The sequence below is a fragment of the Macrosteles quadrilineatus genome, unplaced genomic scaffold (assembly GCF_028750875.1).
Source record: "Macrosteles quadrilineatus isolate MER2022 unplaced genomic scaffold, UCM_ALF_1.0 Scaffold_1__1_contigs__length_201487025, whole genome shotgun sequence".
Classification (NCBI taxonomy): domain Eukaryota; kingdom Metazoa; phylum Arthropoda; class Insecta; order Hemiptera; family Cicadellidae; genus Macrosteles; species Macrosteles quadrilineatus.
Window position 1 is genome coordinate 122805499 of NW_026542594.1, and position 26311 is coordinate 122831809.

General features: G+C 36.8%; 1 protein-coding gene across 1 annotated transcript in view; it reads right to left on the bottom strand.

The window, feature by feature from the left end:
* LOC128984248 (uncharacterized) overlaps window positions 1-26311 on the bottom strand; it is a 188647-nt gene that overhangs the window by 18559 nt on the left and 143777 nt on the right. Inside the window, exons 12-14 of the mRNA XM_054403554.1 lie at window positions 18288-18547; window positions 13617-13728; window positions 4436-4564 (exon numbers count right to left, since the gene is read on the bottom strand). Of these exons, the coding sequence (XP_054259529.1) occupies window positions 4436-4564; window positions 13617-13728; window positions 18288-18547 (501 nt within the window). The remainder of the gene's footprint in view (window positions 1-4435; window positions 4565-13616; window positions 13729-18287; window positions 18548-26311) is intronic.

Here is a 26311-nt window from a genome sequence, read left to right on the forward strand (position 1 = left end):
TGAGTTTTGATAACCAGAAAGAAGACCTTGAATCAGTGTTGTATAGGGCTGGGAAACTTGAATTTATTAATGATCGTCGCCAATAGCTTACTAACAAGGATTCCACTCATTGACGGCGCTTCAATGGTGGTTGTGTAAAGTATAAAGTGTAAAGTAAAAAATCACAACTGCAGTGGGTGATTGTAACAGAGGTTTACGGTTTATGGATGATGCTAAACTCGCTTTTCCAATGTGTCACTTTCTGTTCCTACTCACCGTATGATGCAATCGCTGGACCATACAGCCAATAGGCCCATAGCCCATCTCTTGGGTACTTACGCCTACCCAATTATTCATAACAACCTTTTCGACGACAATCCTTGATACCGGTACTTTTCCCTAGAATGCACGGCCTCCCTACTTAAGAAATAAAATTACAAACGTCCAAAAACCCAGCATTGCGTGATTTTTGTCACATTTAATTCTAATGTTAAAAGATATACCAATCATTGTTTAGAGAATAGGCCTGCGTAATCTATTAAATAACAAACAGTTGTTTTTATAAGGTTTTTTTTTCAAACTGACACCAATAAGATTACATTAAAAGTTGTTTACGAATAAAGCAATTAATGGGAAATAATTTTGATTGCCGATAACTTTTCACGAGAAAATCCAAAACCAAGAAATCAATAACCTTGGAACTTGATTAACGCATTTAATTTGTCGGCCTTAATTCTTAACTGTAAACGTTGGTTTTTGGTACTGGTTCTTTTCCTTAGAACCGTTGGTAGCAGCAAGAATTATTTTTAGGTACCAACACATCACTGTAATTTACAAATTAGTTATCGTTAGTGTTGCACCTTATTTATACAGTGGTATTACAGCCTTATTCAATTTAATTGATGTCTTAACTGTATAAGTTTTGCTTTTTCTGTCTGGATTTTTAGTTTATGCTAAGAAAATGATAACTCATTTAAGTAAAACATTTGTTTAGCAAACCATCATGAATTGTTTACGATTTATGTTGTTTATGTATCAATAGTTCGTCGAAACGGCACACGGAAGATTTCTCAGGTGCCGTTTGACGTCACTAACTGCTGACGTCACTTTGAGGGAACACCAATACCGCAACGATACGGTCTTGAGCCATTGGCCTCGGTGGTGCAGTGGATAGCGTTGCGGGCTGATAATCCGTATGTTCCGGGTTCGAATTCCGCCGGCGGCACTAACTTTTTATCAACAATTTTTTCATATCAGCAAGTTTGGTTGGTTTGGTTAGGTTATGACAGTTTAATTTTATAATTATAAAATTAAATTTTAGGCAATTATAATTTTATTTTATGAACAACACTATTTTTTAGATTAGTAAACCTTTATTCGATTTTTCCATTATCAGCACGTTTGGTTAGTTTGGTTAGGTTATGACAGTATTATAATTATAAATTATAAACATAATAATAAATATTATAATTATAATAATGGAAAATTATAAAATTGTCTGTTTCTTCAGACGCAGCAGTTAGTGACGTCAAACGGCACCTGAGAAATCTTCCGTGTGCCCCACCGATAGTTCGTGGCCTATTTTGGTAATTTTTATTATAGGTTAAATTACCAATCTAAATTGTCTATAATACTTCATTTTATAAAGTAAGCCATCATTTCAACAGCATTTCGGGTCATCTTCGGTCCAAGCAAATATAAATTGTTATTAAAAAAAAATATGATGACATTGACAAAGATTTCAAATTCTAATTTATATGTAGGCTACTTTGTTATGCTTAAAACGTAGCAAATTCCCTAATTAAGTTCTGTATTTTTGTGTGTATGTCTGTTGGTAACGCATTTATGTCCTTATTTCTCAGTGTCACGAAAAGGACAAGAGCACCTTGATACTGAAAATGTCAACCCGAATAAAGTGTTAAATGGTGAGGTTGAGGTAGTACTTTAAATGCCTTTAACCATTTGTGGGAAGTAACTTTCAACTATAGGCCTTAGGGCTATGCCTCATAGATCTAGGCCAACAAAGCTTTTTTTTAGTTTAATCATTGGATTTAACATATGGACCAACACAATCCGGGTGACATTTAATTGCGAAGCATTTGTTTTGGCTTGAAACTGTCAGATACTGTATTTGCGAAGGTTTATATATAATAGTTTTGCCAGTATATCTGAAAATATGCAAACCAACTGCTTTTCTTAATATAAGAAGGTTTCAACTGAATACTTTAAGATCCGTGCATAGAACGGGCACACAGCTAGTTTGATTATATTTATGATCCATACCACCGTTTATCTTCTAATATCTATGGAATAATGCTATCAGCTATTTCTTTTTCTACTGCATTCAAACGTCAACAGCTGATCATATGTCTTTGTTTATGTTTCAAATACTGCTTCCATAAGGATTATATTGAAACTTTGAGACCCAGTGGGGCGGATTCCTGAGAGACTTTTTTAACGCCATATAGATGTTGGCACTCACAGATATGGTCTTTATCACCATGCAAAATTTGAAAACGATTGATTAAGCCGTCTAGGAGGAGTTTGCGTATTACGAAATGCATAAGAGTCTACGTATAAGAGCTTCGCTCGCTTCACTCGCTCCGCTCAATAAATAATACACCATAGTACCCTTTTTTTAAATTTATTTTTAATGACTGATGCATTTCAACACTAAGGTCATGGTCTTTCTCAATGTTATTAAATCTAATATTATGTAAACAAAGAAAATAAATACAATAACATGTTTAAATTTTAACTAAATCTATCTTGACTTGGAAAATTATATAATTAAGAATATCGTTATACCAATGGTTTTAATTATTAATTTTGTCTTAATTCTTGGATCTTATCATAAATTGGGTTAAAATTTTGTGTTTGCATTATGTTAAGGATGTTGCTTTCATTTTTTCTTGTTGATATATATGTAATTCTTCTTTTACATTCATCCTTTCTCCTTTTTGTTCATATTCTAAAATGTTGACACTATCTTCAATTTTTCCATAACTATAGTTATGTGATAAAATGTGTCCGCGTACATTGATTTTTGAGTTGTCATGTTGTTGGATTTTACTGATTAAATGTGTTCTTTGAATCGGCAAGAAATTGATTGTTTGTCCGATATAAAATTTAGAACAATCTTTTCAATTGATTTGGTATATTCCTGGTTTTTCATATTTATTCATTGGTTGCCGATTATTGTTGGACATTTGTTTTATTAATCTGAAGGAGTTATTTCTTGTTCTATAACTAATTTTGAATTTTGACCTGTCAAATGTTTTTCTTAAAGGTTTATCGATCGAGGTACTGAATGGTTTATCGATCGAGGTACTGAATGGGAGACATATTAAGTCTTTTTTCTGTTTTTCTTCTTCATTCTTGAGTTTTTGTTTTTAGATTTTAGATTTTCTTGTTTATTAAATTAGGGTTATATATATATATATATATATATATATATATATATATGTGTGTGTGTGTGTGTGTCCGTTATCATAACTCGAACAAAAATTATCCGATTTTGATGAAATTTGGTATAAACCTGTAAACCTACATTTATTTGGAACGAGTTCGCGAACCAGCATGATCGGACCATGGGAACGGGGGTTTTACGGGGGATTTTACGGGGTAAAAATGGGTTTTTCCCATTTTTGACCCTAAAAACATAAAATTTTGGAACATCTTTCCCAACCATTTTGTAGAGCTTATAATTTAGTATATTGAAGCATTGCTGTATGCCTAACGGTCACGGAGAAAATATAAAAAAAGTGTAATTTAAAATACCCACGTTATTCTTATGGAGAAAATGAAAACTGTTGTAGTCAACTTGTTTATGGATAAATTTTAATAAAATTTGGCAAATTGATTTAATTTCATACTACACTATTGACGTTTGGTCAAAAAACACATTTTACCTTCCCCATAGCAGCAAACCTAAGCACTCGTTAAATCTAATGCTACTTAAATTGGGAATAAATATGTCTTATTTATGGAAATATTAATGTAATCAGACAAGTTGAAATTCGCTTAGTCTGCAGGTTTGCTGCGGCGGGGGTATTTTTTATATTTTCTCTGTAACCTTTAACTAACTATACAACATGCTTTTTACTACAAAGTTGTTGCTCTACATGATGGTTGTGATGAAAATTCCGGCATTTCCATGTTTAAGGTTAAACATAAAAAAACACAAATTTTTTAACATTTAAAAACTCTATAACACTCCTTTCTCATGTCCCAATCTTACTGTTTTGCGAACTCATTCAAGTTTATCACTCCCTACACATAAAAATAATGCCAAATTTGATAAAAATCGGACCATAATCTCTCAAGTTCTATCATGTTTACGGACACTTATATACATATATATATATATCCTTGCCACCAGGGAAATTCGATAAAAAGGGTTGTGACAATGAGGTTACATTTCATTGTAAGCACCTACTGAGCATATTTTTATCACCTGGTCAAATGGTCGACCTCCCACATGGAACATTGTGTACAACAGAGTGTTGGAGTAGACAGGGAGAGGAGTCTGGCCCAAGGTTACTATCAACCAATCACTCTCAGTCTTCAGGTATTCATATAGAACCTGGAAAATCCAACATTCAAGACCATATCACAAATAAAACCAACTGTTGTGAACTTTATTGAATTTTGTATTGTTTGCTTATTGAATTTGGTGCTGACAACATTCCAACAAAAAATTGTCAAAGATGACTTTATTGGGTCTGACTTAAGGAAGGTACAAATGAGGGAACAATGACATCATAGTTTAATTCAAAATTCCTCCGCTAACAGCGTTGTAGTTGAGAGCACAGCGCGTAATTTTTACTTCACTATTAGGCCTAATTAATTATAAAATTAAGAAAAATTATAAAATTAATCTTAAAATTTTTCAATTATTAAATTAAACTGTCATAACCTAACCAAACTAACCAAACGTGCTGATAATGAAAAAATCGAATGAAGGTTTACTAATCTAATAATGGTTTTGTTCATAAAATTAAATTATAAATGCCTAAAATTCAATTTTATAATTATAAAATTAAACTGTCATAACCAAACCAAACCAACCAAACTTGCTGATATGAAAAAAATTGTTGACAAAAAGTTAGTGCTGCCAGCGGGATTCAAACCTGGCACCTTCGGATTATCAGTCCGACACGCTATTCACTACACCACCGAGGCCGATGACTGAATTCCGTATTGTTGCGGTAATTGTGTTCCTTCAAGAGGAGATCTGACAGCTGACGTCATCGAAGGCTCTTCTGTACCTCCCTTGAGTAAATACCAACTTTATTGAACTGAAACAACCCCTTTTGCACGTTATCAACAACTGTTTACTTCAAGGTAAATTTCCTAATGTATATTAAAGGTAAAGTCTTGCCTATTGTAAGAAAGGGGACAACAAGAACAACTACTTCTTGATGTAGTTTTATTTAAAGTGAGGCATGGGACTAACACTATATACAAATGAGGGGAATAAGATCAATGTGTTAACTCTAGACCAAATTACTTCGGCTAGTGTCTTGCTAAGTTAATAGAGAAGTCTTTGATAAACAATTAGGCTTCCGGAAAGTCAAAAATTTGAATGATTTTCTTTTCTTTTCTTGACAGATCGCTGCTTCTGGACAAGCTAAGGTGTATAGGGGTCACTGGAACTGCATATAATTGGTTTAAAAATTACCTTTCTAATCATTCCCAAATTGTCTCCATTTTAGGAAGGAGTTGTTCATAACGAAAAAATTGATTATGGTGTAATTCAAGGATCAAATTTGGAGCCTCTTCTATTCTTAAAATATATTTATAACCTTGGCAAAATTAATCTAGAGGCCAGACAGATCTTCCTGTATGCTGACAACACCGCTCCTTTGTTTGAGGGCGATAGCTGGGAGGAGGTGTATCAAAATGCGGAGCGGGACCTACTCACCGTCAAGCGATGGTTCGATCAAAATAAACTCACTGTTAATATATCTAAAACTAAGTATATGCCAATCCCCCTCAGACCGGTACCGGGTTAGAATAGCACCGCAGCCTTCTTGGGCTTGTCGTAAGAGGCGACTAAAAGGGTGACCGACGAACTCACTTGGTCAGGGAGTGCGGCATGGATGTAGAGGTTGGGCTCTGCATTGTGACGGGCGACCCCCGGCACGTCAGGTTTCCGGTGCTGGGCAAACGGAGGTCGGGCCCCGGGGAACTGGGGTAGGGGTTTTTGCCCCTGAGGGTATACCCGTTCCTGACTGATTCCGGGCCGCTCCTTGCCGCCCGATGCGCTGGAGAAAACACGATGAGTTTGAATAAAAATACCCCAAACACATCATTGAAGAGGAGCTCAAATGAGCAAGTAAATTAGTTTGAAGTGGAGCAGAGCCCTTTTGTCCGAAGCTCCAAACTTAAGAGGTCGCCACCACCAACATTTCCGCCACCTGCACCTTTCAAGTGTTCTAAGTTTTCCCATTTAGGGTCTCCATCGGCAAGTGGAGCTGGGAACAGCTCAGAAAATGTTGGCGATGTAGACGTCAAACAGGCATTGCCGGGAACTCTGCTGCCGATCAGTTCTGCTGTAGAGATGCCAAAGGAAACCTTCACAGCGACGTCGCGGTTGGAAGTTTCTGAGATGGTGCTTCTGCGTCAAGAATATCTTGACGCAGATAGTAACATTGAAACCCGGCTCCGTGATATGGAGGATGACGTACGATGATAAATCATTTACAAAGAAAACACCTCAATATAATATTCTTATTTCTTTGCCAAAAGACTGTTTTCTTATATAGATAAAATATTATATAGTCAGATGTTTTTAAATTGTTTTTGGTAAAAAAAAACAAATAAGAGTTTCAGTTGTTGTTTGATGTATGAAAAATAAAGAATATGGTTTGGTTTTTGTTCACATTTATTAATGTCATTTCTGATATTTTATATTAACTGATCGTCCGTGGTATCGAGTAGATTGAATCACGCAAATTGACGATTTCAATTGGCGACCGTGACAGGACTTTTAATTAAGAAATGACAAAATTAGGAGTTGAAGATTTGACAACTGAAATGCTAGAGAAAGGCCTGGAAGAAAGTGAGCAGAAGGAGACAGGAAGCAAAGCCTACGAGCTTCGACCACGGGTAGGCCGAAATACCCAGTTGGTAGAACAAATATCATAACCTGACCCGATGAGTACTCTACTGTCCAAAATTTCGGAGAAACTAGATATCCAATCTGAGAAACTTGACACACAGTCGGCAGATATTAACGATATTACTGAGAAACTTGACACACAGTCGGCAGATATTAATAGTAAAATGTCATCATTTATGGAACAAATTTCTCACAACTATTCAAAATTAGCCAAAAGAATTGAATCATTGGAGTCAGATGCTGTCGTGACCATTGATAAAATTACAAAATTATAGAAACAAATTTTGATGGTAACTCTGATAAATTAAATGAATTGGAAACTAAAATTGATTACATGGAAACTAAATTTCACAATAAAATTCAAGCTATTGGAACACAGATATCCTCACAGGAAAAGACAATTACTTGGAATAATCCAGAGTACCAACCATCATTCATGCCTGCTGTGGATCCCAAAATTATAAAAGACAGCTTACCGGAATTTCACGGCAGGTTAGAGGAATGTCCCACAGCGTTTTTAGCTACTAGCGAGTCTTTGTTAAAACGGACGTGTATACCGTCAGAAATATATCTGCAGATTGTGAGCCAACAGTTGAGAGGTTCGGCAGGTACTTGGTGGCAAAACATTAAGGGTCTAAGTCTAGAATGGGACACATTCAAACATGAGTTTATGCAGAGATTTAATTCAGAGGCTGTCAAAGCATTAATCACTAAGAAATTCTTGACGGATGTTCAACCTAGTGGCATGAGAGCTGGGGCATTTGTTATTCAAAAGTTACAGTTGTTTAAGAGAATGAATGATGGTGGGAGTATTGACGAGAGTGTTACTTATATTATGGAACTTTTACATGATAAGATTAGGTCTCTAGTTAAGGTAGCTCAACCAAAATCATTTGACGAACTCAGGAGCATAGTAGCAAAGCTAGACGAAGAGGTAAGCTTTTATTCCTCAAAAACCAGAACTTTGAACCCTGATAACTCCTTTAAATGTTATCAATGTGGGCAAACTGGGCATGTGAAGGTCCGTTGTCCGGAAAACTAGACCAGAACCGTTCTAATAGGGACGAGAATGGTTCTAGAAGAGTTTCCAAGTCCCAAAACTACCAGTCAAAAAAAACTTCCAAAGAACTCATGGAGAGGGAAGTTCCAGTCCCAATGAAGTTAAGACAGATTGAGCCTGTTCTTAAGGTGACACAACGGGAAAATTGTGACATTGACTTGGAACTGATAAAGAAATGGCAGAATGAAGATGCAGCTTGTAGTAGAATGAAATCCTGGATAAACAAACGTTACACTAATTCTGAAGCTGTCCCATTCCAGTTCAAGACATGCTATAAGAACCTTCGCTTGGAAGACAGTTTACTTATGTACAAATCTCATCTATCAGAATCTTCTCCTGTGATTGTAGTTCCGAAGTCTCAGGCTATAAGGATTCTAGAGAAGTACCACGACAGCCCTGAAGCTGGCCATCCAGGACAAGACGAGACCTACACTTCGATTCGGCGTCGTTTCTTCTGGGTAAATATGCATCAGGACATCAAGAACTACGTCCAATCCTGCACTATCTGTGCCTGTACCAAGGCTAACAACCAAAAAGCTAGTACAAGCATGAGAGGACGTCGGCCACACCAGCCGTGGGAGGTTGTTGCTCTAGATCTTATGGGACCCCAGAACATCTCGAGGGAAGACTGGAATTTTGGTGGTGACAGACCTTTTTACCAGGTAGGTCGAAGCATTTGCCATTCCTGAAGCTACGTCGGGAAGAATTCTACAGATCCTACGAACAGAGGTCTTTAGTCGTTATGGTTATCCATGATGTCTTCTCACAGATAATGGCAGTCCGTTCACGTCAAAACAATGGTTACGGACTCTAACTGAATGGGCTATTGAACACTGGACAACGCCAATCTACCACCCTCAGGCAAATCCTACTGAACGGAGAAATCAGGAGCTTAAGAAGCTGTTCAGGATTCATTTGTTTGACGAAGAACATACCAAATGGGATCAACACTTGCATGAGTCTCTCCTTGCCATCAGACAGCGAGTAAATCGCGTCACAGGCTTCTCCCCAGCAGAACTTTTTCTTGGTCGGGAAATAAAAAGAACTGGTGATTGGAACTTCATGCATGAAAACTCTCCTGAAACTATGAATTTGACTGCATGGCATGAAGAAAACGTGAAACAAATCAAACATATGAATCGACAAGCTGAAGAGAGTTCGAGGAGGGAAGCTGAGAGAAACGATGTACCTGAAGAGCAGGACCTGAAACCGGGTACGTTGGTTCTTCGGCGAAACCATCCCTTGAGTAGTAAGCTTAAAAATGTGCATGCAGGGATGGCACGGAAATGGCTTGGACCTTTTGAGGTGGAACACAAGCTAGGGAAGGGAGTGTACCTCTTGAGGTCTGATCCACCAATTAAGGTACACATGTCGGAGTTTAAAATACTTCCGCAAACTCTCCGTGAAGCAACTCAAGCCGAAGATGATGAACAAGAAGCAGAAGACCATAACAATGCATCACCTGTGTATAACTTAAGGTCTAGAAAGAGGAAGATTTAAAATATATTGAGGGTTTTGGGGGGGATGATTGATGTACGATGATAAATCATTTACAAAGAAAACACCTCAATATAATATTCTTATTTCTTTGCCAAAAGACTGTTTTCTTATACAGGGTGTCCCGGAACTCTCTACCAATATTTTAGGGCATTGTTCATGGGTAAGAAACATATCTAAATATCATATTTAAATTTTCCGGAAGTCCTTAGTTACTCAGATAGCCGCCATTTTGTTTTTTTCACTTATTAATTTTTTTCTAAAAATTGGTTAAACATACGAAGTTTAAACTTTGCACAAACATCTATGACAACTAGACAAAGCTACAAAAAAATTATGACGATTTTTCAAATTCATAAAACAAAATGGCGGCTGTTTAAAATTTTGTTTCTTAAATTACTCGAAAACCGTTGATTTTACAAAAATTTTACAAGAATAACTTTTTTAAGGCAATTTTATTACAAATCGATTGACACCTTAATCTTTAAGATCAGACGAGTATTAACTGAGATATGGCAGTTTTAGTGATACGTGACCGCCGGATATTAGTTGCAGCGCATGCTGAAAGCGGTCTTAAAGATTAAGGTGTCAATCGATTTGTAATAAAATTGCCTTAAAAAAGTTATTCTTGTAAAATTTTTGTAAGATCAACGGTTTTCGAGTAATTTAAGAAACAAAATTTTAAACAGCCGCCATTTTGTTTTATGAATTTGAAAAATCGTCATAATTTTTTTGTAGCTTTGTCTAGTTGTCATAAATGTTTGTGCAAAGTTTCAACTTCGTATGTTTAACCAATCTTCAGAAAAAAATTAATAAGTGAAAAAACAAAATGGCGGCTATCTGAGTAAATAAGGACTTCCGGACAATTGAAATATGATATTTAGATATGTTTCTTACCCAGGAACAATGCCCTAAAATATTGGTAGAGAGTTCCGGGACACCCTGTATGGATAAAATATTATATAGTCAGATGTTTTTAAATTGTTTTTGGTTAAAAAAACAAATAAGAGTTTCAGTTGTTGTTTGATGTATGAAAAATAAAGAATATGGTTTGGTTTTTGTTCACATTTATTAATGTCATTTCTGATATTTTATATTAACTGATCGTCCGTGATATCGAGTAGATTGAATCACGCATATTGATGATTTCAAGGAGACGATCAAGGCTATGCTGGACACCTTCCGGACCCAGAGCCGTAAATCAAGTGGTCAAAAATGGAATGGCCAAATTAGAGGATGACCTTGACTTTGCCTTTGCCTGCCGTCTGGTGAGCAAGGGGGCCATGGAAAAGATTGCCGAAAAGGTGGTGTCCCTGCCCGTTGAAAGAGGGCTGCCTTCTAAGAAACGTCGGAGGCGTTCCACATTGGAGAGTCCTCCGAAAAGAGAAGAAGGCGTCCAGACCAAAAATACCACCTAAAGGCAAGGCGACTCAGACGGGCCTCTCGTCTGCTGTGCCCAGATCCTTTTCGGACGCAGCTGCAGCTACACCGAAGCGCCGACAGCCACAGCCACCCACGACCCCCATTCAGGGAAGTTCCCGCAAGGGGTCAGCTGTGGAGACACCTGGGGCTCTGTGGGAAAAACGTCTTTCCAAAAAGGAGAAGAGGCAATTGAGGCGGGCAGAGGTCACCTCCATGAAGAATGAGGCAGTGAAGGCACACTGTACAGCCAACCCGCGTAGCCCAAACTGGGCACGGCTCGGCCCCTGCTCGGAGAAAGGCGCGGCCAAAAAAGCTCAGAACGGAGGCAGTCCTGGTCAAACCCTAAGGGAGGAGATCTTTCGCCGAAGTCCTTAGTGTGATTTAGGCAAAAGCTAAGCCGGAGCAGACTGATACGGTTGTACGGTCGATTAGACAAACCCGGGACAGGGACGTTCTCCTTGAACTGAGTAAGTCGAAAGACAAGGCTGCTTTTACTGCCGAACTGAAGGCAGCTGTTGAAGGCCAGGGCACCGTCCGTGCTCTTGAGCCTAAAACATCAATCGAGGTTCGAGACATTGATTGTGTGTCGACGGAGAGCGACGTTGTTGAGGCCCTGAAGAAAGCTGTACCCGAGCTTGCCGGGCAAACGGCCATTCTAAGGGTGTGGCTCACTAAATCCAATAGGAGTCAGCAGCGGATGGCGGTTGCCGAAATGGCAGACGCACACGCCAGTAAGGTGTTGGCACTCCAGCACCAGAGAGTTGGATGGGTCAATTGCAGGCTCAGACGGAGGGTGGAAGTGAAGAGGTGTTTTAAGTGCCTCGGTTTCGGCCATTCCTCCCGGAACTGCAAGGGCCGTGACAGAAGCAAAAACTGCCTTCGATGCGGGGAGGTGGGTCACATCCGTAAGGACTGCCAGGTCGAGTCCTGTTTCCTTTACCAAGAAAATGGGCTCGCTGATAAACACTTAAAGCATATTGCTGGGTCTGGGCAGTGTAGTGTATTTAAAACTGCACTACAGCAAGCGAAATCACTCCCACGAAGTCCAGTTGCTAAATTGTGTTCTACAGCAACAATGCACTCAGGTCTTCTAGATCTTGAAGTTCACTACTCACTTTTAATCACTCAGGTCAATTAATATTATATAAAATTTAATTTGTGTAAATTGGCTTTTTGAGATTTATTTAATTAGGCCTACCTATATATTTATTTTATTTTAGCTTGTGTTTGAAATAGATTATAAACATCATATATTTTAAACAGGCTGTTAGGCTTAATTAACTGGTAATAGGCTATTTTTATTATCTATTTATATACATAATTATATCCAAATTTATGAACTGTTGCAATATCCCCGCAGAAACTGAATATTACATGTAATATGAGGTTTCGATACACAGTGAAATAAATTTTGGTTTGAAATGTGAACAATAACATTTAATAAAAGAAGACTTAACTATTAAAGAAGAACGATGGATGGAACATGGTTATTGAAATACAAATACTTAATCAACACAGTTATTGAATCATGAACATTTAATTAACAACATAACTATAACACTTAACATTAAAGATAGGAGAAAGGAAGTACTATTGTTTATGTATTGGGGACAATGGGATAATATGAATTTCTCATCACTATTATTATAGTTATAGTTCATATGAGTTATTGTTCCTTAACATTTTTTCTCACTTCACACTTTTCTTAATTAAGTTAGTATTTCATTACACTGCAGATCGTCTATTTTATGTATTCAATTTACATATTTCTTCTGGTATTTAATTAACTGTGTGGAGTGCCTATTTTATTTTTTTATTTTTTACATTCAACTATTTACATGGGTTTAAGGTCTCTCTGCACACACTTTTCATTTAATTTTCTTCAATTTAAAATTTTCTTTAAATACACTATTCTTCTTCATACACATACTTTTGATTATATTAAACTTGTATTTTCGGCTGAGGAGGAATATATCTTTTTAGTGCTGAAATGTGGTATGGCCCAAATGTTTTTACATAATGTATTGCTTTGTCTCATGAGTTAATCTCAAGAAACAAAATGCAGACTTATATATAGGCTTTTTCATATTCAATCTCATATGAATATTCATACTCATATTCATCATTTTCATATGATGAAAATTATTTGTTAAGAGTAAAATCAAAATTGACTTTAATGCACGACGACGAACATTTTAAGTTTCCAATATTGTTACCCTCAAACCATGAAGTGACAAAGAAGCTTATATCAGAAAAGCATAGTCTACATCTTCATGCTGGAATACTATCTTAGTTTCAGTTTTACGTTCATTGTATTAAATTCATAATTTTACCATCTAAAATTGTATACTTTTAATTTTAAGTAACTATACTCTCATTGCAGTTAACACTATATGGAGTGGACAGTTTTTGTTCGCCAGAGGCATAGGAAGGATGTTGGGGAGGTTTAAGTTGATAATAAAAGAAAGAAAGTTAGTTAAATTGGTCAAAAGGAAACACATAAGCAAACACGAATATAACACTTTGACCTACTTTAAGCGACCTGCGACCAGAGGCTGTAAGTAGAAGCTCGCTCACTTGTACTTCACATATGTGAGAAGAAGCTTCAAGGTCAAACTCTGGATTCTCAACCCGTCCAAGGTCACTGAAATAAAAATAAAAATTCTACAATAATATTTTTTTGTGTAAGATGAGCTGGGTAAAACTGCAAGATGGATTAAGGGAATATAAAAAACATTGAAACCTCTTATATGGCAAAAGATTATGTACAGATTTCCTACAAACTGTATTTAAATAACAGTAAACTTGGCCCCAATACGCTGGCAGTTCAGATTTCTTGGCGAACCCATGATAAATTTTACAAAAGCTCTACAGAACCCAACGCCAATGTTATTTATGACACTGCAGGTTACACTGGTGGTGAAATTAAGAACTTACACAGTACTTACGTGAAAACTCCAATAGAAGTTGTTTCCTCTGACGTGGAATTGGGTCCGGTCCCGGTTGATCTCTCTCCACAGAGGGATGTCCTGAACCCCCTATCCAGGTGGCGGGAAACAAGGAAATCAAAGCCTGTGTTTTGCTCATTTAAATATTTGTTCCTTGAACACAGGTTTTGACGAATTGTGTGCACTGGCAACTGATCTCGACTTTGATTTACACGGGGTTTCTGTCACTTGGCTCAGCCCCAGCACACCCTCCGACCACTATGAAAAACCTGGATACATCACTCTCTAGGGCAGACCGAGCTCTTGGTACTGGAGGTGGTGTAGCACTCTATATCAAGAACGGTTTGGCTTTTGATCAAGTTGACATGCAAGTCATTGATCCAGGCATAGAATTTATCTTTGTAGTGGTCAAAGCTAGGGGTGCAAAAGTATTCGTGGCAATCGTGTACAGACCACCGCATGTTATCTATACCGGCCTCGACTCTTTGTAGCCACATTAATAGACCATATTATTACCAATAAAGCAACTCAGTTTGAGATGAGTGGGGTGATTGATGCTGCAAGTATAGAATGATTGATAGCAGACAAAAACTAATCACTGATCATAAACTTGTATACTGCAATATTAAGTATAATTGGAATAAAAGAGTAACTAAGTTTGTCACATACAGAGACTTCTCTAAATTTAATATAGCTCACACAATTGACGAAATTAAGAGAGTTGAGTGGGAAAAAGTCTCTGAAATGACTGGTGTTAATGATATGAACTTTTACATAACATAAAATGTTAGGTGAATTTATGACAGTCAAGCACCCCTTGTTACAAAGAGAATGACTAGGAAAAAAGCAGAATGGAGAAATAAGAAAGTAACAGAACACATTTGAAAAATAAGTTGAAGAAAAAGTTTTGAGTACAAGACATGTTAATACTGTTAATAATGTGTTCTATGAAATGGTGACCATACAAAGTAGGTATTTTAAGCCAAGTATGAATGGAGATGAGTGTAGGAAGAGTGGCGCGATTTTGTAGTCTTGTGACTAAGGCCGACATTCCTTAGACACAGTTGTTAATTAATAGCCCATACAGCTAATGGCAACTATATCATGAATATGATTGGACGGAGTATAAACAAATTAGAAATCAATTGAATGGTACTATATGGCATGCTAAAAAGAGCTTTTATATAGATAAATTGTCTGACTGTAAAGATTCCAAAGAGTTCTGGAAATGCCTTAAACAAAATTAGGCTATATTTCTAGTAAAGAGAGCAATAATATGATTCTTAAAGATTTTTATGTTAGTGATATGAATGAATATTTGTAAAAATGGGATCATTGTATGGTGTAGATAAAGATCTAATAAATACGTACCGAAAGTCGACCCATAGTGACAATAAAAATATATTTAAATTTAAAGCTGTGTCAGAATATGAAGTAAAATCTGCTATAAATGAAATAACTTCCAGAGCTGTGGGAATAGATAAAATAAATATTTTAATGATAAAAACCATTAGTCCTTTTGCCATCGGGGCTATAATACATACATCTTTAGCTACAGGAATTTTCCCTAGAATGTGGAAACAAAGTATCGTCCATCCATTGCCTAGAAAATCCTTCTAATTTAAATGAACTTAGGCCAATTTCAGTCATGCCAGCTCTGTCAAAAGTACTTGAAACCGATGTACTAAAGTACAAAAGTACTTGATTTCATTGATGAAGAAGATTTACTGCCTAAATTTCAATCTGAGTTTAGAAAAAAACCATATAGCACCAACACTGCATTGATTAACCTGTTTGCAGACTTGTTTGCGGCGAGAGACAGCGGCCAGTGTAGCACTTTGATCATGCTTGATTATTCACAGGCCTTTGACTCCATCAGCCATGGTTTGCTACTCAGCAAATAAAACACTTTGAATTTGGGGATATGGCAATTAGCTGGCTAAGGTCGTACTTGGGAAATAGATAACAGGTAACCAGGATGGGTGTAGACACCTCGCCTCCCCTTAAAAAGCTTAGGGGAGTGCCGCAGGGGCGTTGTCTGGGACCCATCTTGTTGACACTCTACACAACCGACCTTACTTATGTGTACGTCACTGTACTGTGCAAGCATATGCAGTTGACTGCCAGTTGTATTTTTCCTACCCAATCGGCTCATTCAACAGCGCCTTTGAGGATGCAAAACATCTTGAGAGAATAAGTGAGTGGTCAAGGCCTTAAGTTGAATGTTGAAAAATGCACAGTGATCCACATCGAATCACCACCCATCGTAATTCAAAAAATCTGCGACGGTGACGTGTATATTCAACTTCACAATGAAAAGCTTAGGGTTTGTGACACTGTCAGGACTGTGGTTCTTGATGGTGGTCTTACCTTCTCTAACCACATCACTTATGTTTCTCAAATTACTTTGGGAAGGCTGCGAGGACTATACAGATTCTGTTCGATTCTTCCAGAGACTGCAAAATTGAAGTTGGTTCAGTCTCTGGTGTTGTCAGTGATGTATTACTACATTCCTGCTAATGGCAACAGTATTTCCCGGGAGAATATGAGTTCATTTTGTCTACGGACTTCATAAGCGAGAACGCAAATCCTCTTTCCGGGATTCTGCTGGTCTGTTGCCAGCCGATGCTGTATGCAGAGTGGGAATATGTTGTCTCATCCGTGGGATATTATCTCACAGAGAACCAAAATACCTGGTGGAAAGACTTGTGACACGTGGAGCAATTGCTCGACGGGGCACTAGGCAGGACAACCTCCTCCACTTTCCAAAAGTTAATTTGGAAATAGGGAGGGGAGGAGAGGATTTTCCTATTTTGGCCCAACCATTTACAATGACCTCCCCTATCAGTTCAAAAGCCTTTCGACCAAAAAGCTTTCATAAAAAAGGTTAAAATTAAAATTCAGGAATGTATTTTTATTTTTGTATGTCTGTTTATGTATATTATTTGTTTAGAGATATGACTTGTAAATATTTAGTTTTAGTGACGTGAGTAATGCAAGGTGGACTGTCACATATACTATTTAACATAGCCTTAGAAGATTCCCTTAAACAAGTAAGGCAAACAAATATAGCCTTGGGAATGGGAGTAAAAATAAAAATCCTAGTTTTTGAGGACAATGCAGTCATCCTGTCAAAAAACAGAAATGACCTAGGAGCTAATTAGACTGTTCATACAAAAAAAAAAAAAAAAACAGAGAAAATGGGTCTAAAGATTAATGATGAGAAGACGAAATACATGCACTTCACAAGACAGCCAAATGAAATGAGGGCAAATAAAGTTATTATAGATGGACAAAGTTGTTGAACAATTTAAATATCTAGGGGTAATTATGTCAAGCAGCAATAGTGAAGAAATGGAAATAATAGGATTGCTTATAGGATTGCTCAAGCCAATAAATTTATGTACACTTACATTGTTGAAATTGTTGACTTAAAATATTATCTCGCATAGAACGAAAATAAAATATATCATATAGTACAATTCGACCAGTACCTTTTAACATATGGAGCTGAAACTTGGATTTTAAACAAAAAAGAAGAAAACAAAATGATTGTAAAAAAAAAGTTAAGAATGATATATGGCCCAACACAAGAAAATGGATAATGGAGAAAAAGGCATAATAGGGAGATAAGGAATATGTATAATGATTATGATGTAATAGCACACGTGAAAGCAAGGAGAATAAGGTGGGCAGGACACGCACTACGGAGAGAACGGGGTTCACTATTAAAAGAAGCAAGCATAGGAAAGCCAGAAGGGAAACGACGATTAGGAAGACCCAAGAAGAGATGGTGGGACAGTGTCTCCAAGGACATCAGAGAAGTGGGGGCAGCAGTGGAAGAGGTAGAAGATAGAGAGAGATGGAGAGCAGTTGTTGGTGCGGCCAAATCCTGCCTTGGGCATAAATGGGCATGGGAGTGATTGAGTGAGTGAGTAATTCTGTAAACCAATATTGTATTGAGAAGCGCTCAAGAATTTTTATTTGATTTGTTACACTCACTGCCTTTGCCATTTGGACATAGCTCTACTTGCAGGACTTGTGAGCCACAAGACGACTGTTAGTAGCCCTAGCTATAATGTCAGTTAAGTCAGCTCCATAAACATGACTTTTTTTGTAAGTTATTTTTAAATTACCTCATTTTTAATTTTAGTTTCTTTTCAATGAAAACACACACTTCAGAAACTCCATCTAGCCAAGTTTGTGGAAATGTATTGTCCACTGTCTAAGAGACTACTCTTAAAATAATACTTACTTGATTGCTGTCAGAATATCTGAAAGTTGTTCATCGTGCAAGGTGCAAAGTCTCTCAGCCACAGGAGAGTCGATGAGTTGAGTGTATAGTGCAGTAATGAGCACCTGTACCAGAACAGAGTGAGCGAGGGGAGTGCTATCTGCTGGCAGGCTCTCTGTTAGCAAGTCACAGCAACACACCAGTCCTGGGGGCAGACAGTCCACCATGTCCGCTACAAGCTCCACAGCGAGGGCTACTACTTCACTCACATGCACACCTCCCTGTCAACCAACAGTTACAATAAGTTGAGTGTAGAGTGCAGTGTTGAGCACCTGATCCAGTAATTAGCAGAGCCACTCACTGATTTTTAAGGTTGTGAGGCAGTGTTTTTTTTTTTTTAATATGTGCGAGTGGCTTAATTTTTGAGCCGTGCTAAGCCTAGCCTACAAGCTTGAGAGATTGAGTACATAGTTATCATCGAGCTTGAGCTAAGCTTTTACAATCACGAACGCAGAGCGCAGAAGCACAGGATGATGACCGAGGTGGAGAGGGAATGAGTCAAACTTGAACAGCATGAGGGTAAACCTCTCTTTTTGTTAATAATGTTCCTGCTATCTGAACAGACATATATTTTTGATCAAGTCAAAAAAATATTTATTTTGCCTACCTATTGCTGAAAAACTGAGGTTGTTTACACTAAACAAAGATGGTCCACTGGTACGATTCGAATACTATTTGAGGTTGCCTTTTGTGCTTGAAGGCATCAAGTGTGGGCAAGAACCCTGCATGGTGCTTGCTTTTTACAGCGCACTCAGGCTGTGACAACATTTTTATACCCTAAATGTATTAATTTTAACTATTAATTCAGGAAAAATGTTCATTGGAGATATTTTGACTCACCTACCTAATTCAATAAAAAATACCGTAAGTATTTAAAAGTTAATAATCAATTAATTTCAAGTACCGGGGGACCGAGAGCCATAATTTGGTATAGTTTATACAAGATACAAGAACTGTATTGCCAGTAAAACACATAATGTTTGACATTAGTATCTCCTAACTTGTCAATTAATCCTAAACCTAAACATAAACATAATTTAACACAATTTAACTTCTTCGCCTTATAACATATTATAACATTCTATAATTAGTAAATTAAATTCATCTTTAGTCACTAGTCAAAATTCATCTATTGTGAACATGAACAAAACAGAGCTTAATTAAAACTTTCTTCAACTTCTTTTTAAATGAATTAAGAGGAAAATTTTGAAATTTAATTGGTAGGTGGTTCCAAAGTCTTGGAGCAAAAAAAAAAAATACTTGCCAATGTTTGTCGCCTTATGTCGTGCCTACTTATATGGCAATGCAACTTTTTTGGATGTTGCTTTTACCTCTAGTGTCATATGAGGGAAATTGTTCATTTGTTGTTTTAAAGATATTAGCTTTGAAATATATTAAAACTCGGTAAATGATTAAGCAAGGAAAGGTAAGAATCTCAAGATTTTTTTAAAGAAGTTGATTTATGTTTGTTTTGGTAGTGTATCCCCATATTTCAATACAGTACGTTAAATTGGAATAAAAAAAGAGTATTAGATTGTTTTCAAAGTTTCAATGACACATACTTTACCAAATCTTCTAAATATAAAAACTGACCTTGATAATTTTTTACTAAGGTAATTTACATGATCATTCCAGTTCGTTAACAATGATACCCAAGAATTTAGTTTGTGGAACAATATCTACAACCTGATCTTTTCCCACTAAAATTTTAGGGTCAAAACTTAACACTCTGGATGAAAAATTCAAAAAAGCTATCTTATCTACATTTACTTATAAACAATTTTCATTGAAGTATTTGTACTATTTTACTAAGAATTAAGTGAATGCACTGTTTTATGTCATAACTCAAACTCAACTAACTTTATTTACCTTTTTACAAACATAGAATAACAAATAAACATATGATAATAATTAATAGAAATTAACAGGTGTTATGAAATAAACTGTTGTCACAACATCCTCCCTTTTAAGTTTGAAAGTTCTTCAACCAGCTTGGTTTGTGTATATTTCTCTTTGGACGGTTGTATGGTTCTGTTTGATGTGTATTTGCTGACAAATTTTGTTCACTGTTTTCCTCTCTTAAATAAGGGGCAAGTTTGAGGTGGAATCGATTTCTTCTCACATTCCTCTTATCAGTTTCAACAATATATGAATGAGGGCTGTCCAGGATTTTCACAATTTTGCCATGTCTTCTAAGGTCCACAATCCAAACTGGGTCTCCTATATGAAGAGGATTGAGAGTTTGCACTTTGTTCCTTCTATCATAGTTGTGTTTGTACTTCTCACGATATGTTTCTTCTCTCCCTTTAAGATCCTTTAGATCTGGTTTTCCACAAAGCAAATGTCCTGTCTGAGGCAATGTGCTCCGTAATCGCCTGTTCATAAGAAGCTGAGAGGGACTGAACCCATTCCAGAGGGGTGTCGTTCGATAGGCTAGAAGCGCTAAATAAGGGTCTTCCACATTTTTCTTTAGAATCATTTTGGCGATTTTCACTGCCGCTTCAGCCTCTCCATTGCTTTGGGAAAATTTTGGGCTACTTGTTATATGCTTGAAGCCATAAACTTTGGAAAATGTCTTGAAATCTGAATGTTCAAGGACTTGAAATTGAGACCCACAGTCAGACCTAATTTCTTCTGGAATGCCGTGTCGACAGATAAAGGCTTTGCATCTCATTATTACTTCTTGTGATGTTAATGACTCTAATTCAGCTATCTCAAAATATCTGGAGTAATAATCTGTCACAGTCAAAAACCAAACGCCTTAAAGTTTGAACAAATCCATCGCAAGTGTTTTCCATGGCCTGTCAGGGAATTGTGTGGGAAGCAATGGTTCATGACTGTTCCTTGAATGTTTAATACAAGTAGGGCATGATTTCACCATACTTTCAATGGCTGAAGAAATTCCTGGTCACCAGACTGACTCTTTTGCACGTAAACGACACTTGGTGATTCCAAAATGACCTTCATGTACTCTTTGAAGTGCCCAAGACTGCAGAGCTGGCGGAATTACAAGTCTTGAACCTCGTAGTATCATCTCATTATCAACACTTAGCTCATCCTAACTCATCCTCACTGAATTATACGGTTTTAGGTCATCTTGTAATGATGCCTTAGAAGGCCAACCTTGGATGATTATTTTTTTCAGTTCACGTAAAGTCGGATCTTTATTTTGTTCCTCCAATACTTTAGCAACTATGCAGTCGTTTATATCGATGGACGACAAAACCATTTGAACAAACGCTTGAGTTTCTTCTTCTAACTCACGGTCATCAGTACCAGAAAATGGGAGAGGTGCTCTTGAAAGAGCATCAGGAACTAGAAGCTGCTTTCCAGGAATATAAGTAATTTATTGAAAAATCATATCTCATGAGACGCAATCGAATTCTTTGAATTCTTGGAGACAATTCATCAAGATGTTTGGATTTCAAAATTTGAAGTAGTGGTTTGTGATCTGTTTGTATTGTTATTCTCTTGCCAATAATAAATTCTTGAAACTTTTCACATGCCCAAGCAACAGCTGTAGCCTCCCTCTCGATGTTTGCATAGTTTTTTTCAGAAGGAAGAAGGCTTCGGGATGCAAATGATACTGGCCGTATAGAACCATCATCTTGAACTTGAGAAAGAGTTGATCCTAGTCCTTGAAGCGAGGCATCACAGGAGATAATTGTTTCCCGATTTACATCGTAAATGGCTAGAGGAGAGTTAGTCAAATTGAGTTTTATTTCATCAAATGCCTTCGTCTGCTCTGGACCCCATATCCATGGAACGTTAGCTTGAAGTAGTGAATTCATTGAGGCCAAAATCTTAGCTTTGTCAGGAATAAACTTACCAAGAAAGTTTACCATCCCATTGAACCTTTGAAGTTCTTTTACGTTTTTTGGGCAGTCCATTTTGAGAATGGCGGAAACCTTTTCCTTATCAACAGAAATTCCATCGGATGAGAGGAAATGCCCGAGGAATTTAATACTTGACTTCCCAAACTCAGTTTTGTCTTTGTTAAGTGTCATTCCTACATTTTAAAGCTTTTCAAGTACTTGCCGAACAACTGTATCATGTTCTTCTTTCGTTTTGCCCCAAATCAGAATATCGTCCATATGGACTGCGACATTTGACTGGTTGTCTATGATTTTGTTCATGCATTTCTGAAAATGTTCAGGTGCTGATGTGATTCCAAATGGAAGTTTGAGAAATTTAAAACGTCCAAAAGGGGTAAGGAAAGTAGTTAGATCCTGGGAATTTACATTTAAGGGGACTTGCCAAAAACCACTGTTTGCATCAAGTTTTGAAAACCATTTTGCTCCTGAGATTGAGCTGAGAGACGTTTCAATTTTGGGAATCGGATGATAAGACCGCTGGATGGATTCATTCAACTTTGTTAAGTCAACACATATGCAGACATCTCCATTAGATTTAGGCACTACTACCATTGCTGAGCACCATTCAGTAGCATGCTCAACTGGTGTGATTACATTATTTTGTACCATACTTTCTAGTTCTTTTTTCACTTGACACATTAGGGGTAAAGGTACTGTCCTAGGAGTGGTTATTGCATATGGCTTTGCGCCATCCTTAAGTGCTATTGTGTAGGGATCAGGAATGACGCCCAGACCACTAAACATTTCATGGTATTCGGTAAAAAAGTCACTGTCTACCTCTGCAACTGAATTAACAAAAGTTAAAATTTTCAAGTCCTGTATTGCTGGACGACCAAGCAAGGGTGTTATGAGTCCCTTCACTACGTATACCATGTGATTTATTTTAACATCTATGTATTGGATATTAGCTCTAACACAACCTACAGTTTCTAATTTTGTTCTACCAGCCCCAAACAACTCAACTAGAGTCGGCTGGATCCTACTTGGATCAATTATGCCAGGGGGAATTACTGTTACATCTGCCCCTGAATCAATTTTAAATGTTTGTGGTTTTCCCTCTAATACTAATTCTAGTTTCCCGGGCTTACATTTTGACCCATCCCCAAGTGTACCTATGAATACTTTATTATTTGAAGGTCCAAGTTCACTTACTTCATTTTTGTCAGTTACTTCCTGTGCTTCTTTAGATCTGCAGACCTTCGAAAAGTGACCAATCTTTTTGCATAAGTTACATGTTGCGCTTTTTGCTGGACACGTGCTTCTTGGATGGGACGGTTTATAACCACACCAGATACATTGCGCTGGGTATTCTTGTTTCTTTTGGCGAAACCTGTATCCTTGATTTTGGTTTGAACTCGATGACGTAGTTGCTTCAATTTGAACTCTTTTCTCATCACATAAATCTGCCTTCTCTTTCTTTACGTTATCTGCATGTCTTATTACTGTAATGGCCTTGTCTAAATTCATCTCGGGATCTAGCAACAAGCGATCACTAAGTTTCTCATCATTTAAACCCAGTATTAGTACCATCAACACCATTTCATCATTAAGTGAACCCCAGTCACAGGTTCTAGCCAGGGAATGGAGACTAACTATAAACTCTTCAACTGTTTCATTAATTTTTTGTTGTCTCTTCAAAAACTTTGCTCTTTCAAAAATTAAGTTCCTCTGTGGAATAAAATGTTTGTCAAATAAATCTAAGACTTCTTCAAATGTTAGCGTTGATTCGGTTGCTAAATTAAAAGATGCAAAAATCTCATCAGCTTTCTCACCTAATGTGTATATAAGAGTGTTGATTTGTTTGTTCTCAGACTCTTCAGATAACCCGAGATGCTGACCGATATCTTTGAAATCGTGTTTTCCATCTTGGCCAATCTGCTGGTACAAAGGAGTAACTAGCTGGAGGTTGAATAACTGAATGAGTGTTTGATACAATGATTGACTTCTTAGTTGAATTGTTGTATTCATTTTCTCTGCTTCTTTCATTTTCATTATCTTCATAGTCAGATTGTTTCCTTCTTGAATTTCTCTTCTGAGGCATAGCTCTAAACCGCTGCCACCATGTACTATTTTACTAAGAATTAAGTGAATGCACTGTTTTATGTCATAACTCAAACTCAACTAACTTTATTTACCTTTTTACAAACATAGAATAACAAATAAACATATGATAATAATTAATAGAAATTAACAGGTGTTATGAAATAAACTGTTCTCACAACAGTATTGGATTATGCCAGTTGCAAATATATTTGTAGAGATTTCCAAAGTATTTAAGTTTGAATGATTTAAAATTAAAGAAGTGTCATCTGCGTTTTATAATTTTATGTTAGGGGCATATATATGTTATGTTTATGTTATAATTTTGCCATTGTCGTCACTATTTATGTCATTAACGTAAATTAAAAATAATAGAGGCCCTAGGACTGAACCCTGGGGAAACCCCTAGTTTCACCTCTATGTGGTGAGAAAAGAAATCTTTATCATTATGTTTGATTGAAACAAACTGTTTTCTGTTTAGCATGTAGGACTTTATTAACTCAAGCGCGGAGCCTCTAGTTCCATAATTTTCAAGCTTATCAAAGAGGATGGTTGGGTTCACACAGTCAAAAGCTTTCTGGAGATCCAAAAATACCCCAAAGGTGTAGTTGTTCTTTTCTAATGCCTCAAAAATAATCTCAAGGAAATAAGAAATTGCCGTTATTGCAGACTACTATGAAAGAGTTAATACTATGATAACAGAAGGTTCATACAATTTATGCTCCAAAGATCCTCTCAATAAGTTAATATAATCTAATTTACTAATGATACAACGAAAGAATGTAAAACGTTGATACCGTATCACCAAAACTTAAAAAAAGATTTAACCATCTCTCAAACCTGTAATCACATCTCTTCAAAAGAAAGATGTTTTCTATTTAGTAAATTAAATAATAAATTTCTATATTTAAAAGCTTATAAGGGAAATTTTATTGTAAATCATTGACACAACTGCAGACTACTACGAAAGAGTTAATGCTATGACAACAGAAGGTCCATACAATTTATGCTCAAAAGATCCTCTCAATAAGTTAATTTCATCTAATACTAGAGGACCCATGCTGCCCTGCAGCATTAAAATAAATATAATATCTGATAAATAATCAAATTTCAGATTTTTTATTGAGTAATACAGTATCTTGAGCTTAACTGATTTAAACGAATAGCTCAAATTAACGCCTATAATTGACTGATTATTGAGTCTAAAACATATAAAAAACATGAACAATACTGGATTAAAAGCCGATGCTTGATGGCAAATCTGTGCATGCATACCTTCACTTTAAAACCTCAATCATAAAAATCGGTTGGAAAGAAGAGCCAAACGAACTCGGCAAGAAAAACCAAATTTAACTCCTATAAGAAATACATGGGGAGCAAATTTCGTTTACGTATATGCCGAGTGGGATTATAGATACATTTATGACGATGCCTGATGGCAAATCTGTACGTGCGTACCTTCAATTCGAGACCTCAATCATGAAAATCGGTCAGGTCGAAGAGCCATACGAACTCGGCAAAGAAAAACCAAATTTAACTCCTATAAGAAATACATGGGGAGCAAATTTTGTTTACGTATATGCCGAGTGGGATTATAGATACATTTATGCCGATACTTGATGGCAAATCTCTACGTGCATACCTTCAATTCGAGACCTCAATTATGAAAATCGGTCGGGTAGAAGATCCAAAGGAACTCGGCAAAGAAAACCCAAATTTAACTCCCATAAGAAATACATGGGGAGCAAATTTCATTTACGTGTATGCCGAGTGGGATTATAGATACATTTATGCTGATGCTTGATGGCAAATCAGTACGTGCATACCATTTATTCGAGACCTCAATCATGAAAATCGGTCGGGTAGAAGAGCCATACGAACTCGGCAAAGAAAACCCAAATTTAACTCCCATAAGAAATACATGGGGAGCAAATTTCGTTTACGTGTATGCAGAGTGGGATTATAGATACATTTATGCTGATGCTTGATGGCAAATCAGTACGTGCATACCATTTATTCGAGACCTCAATCATGAAAATCGGTCGGATAGAACAGCCTAACGAACTCTGA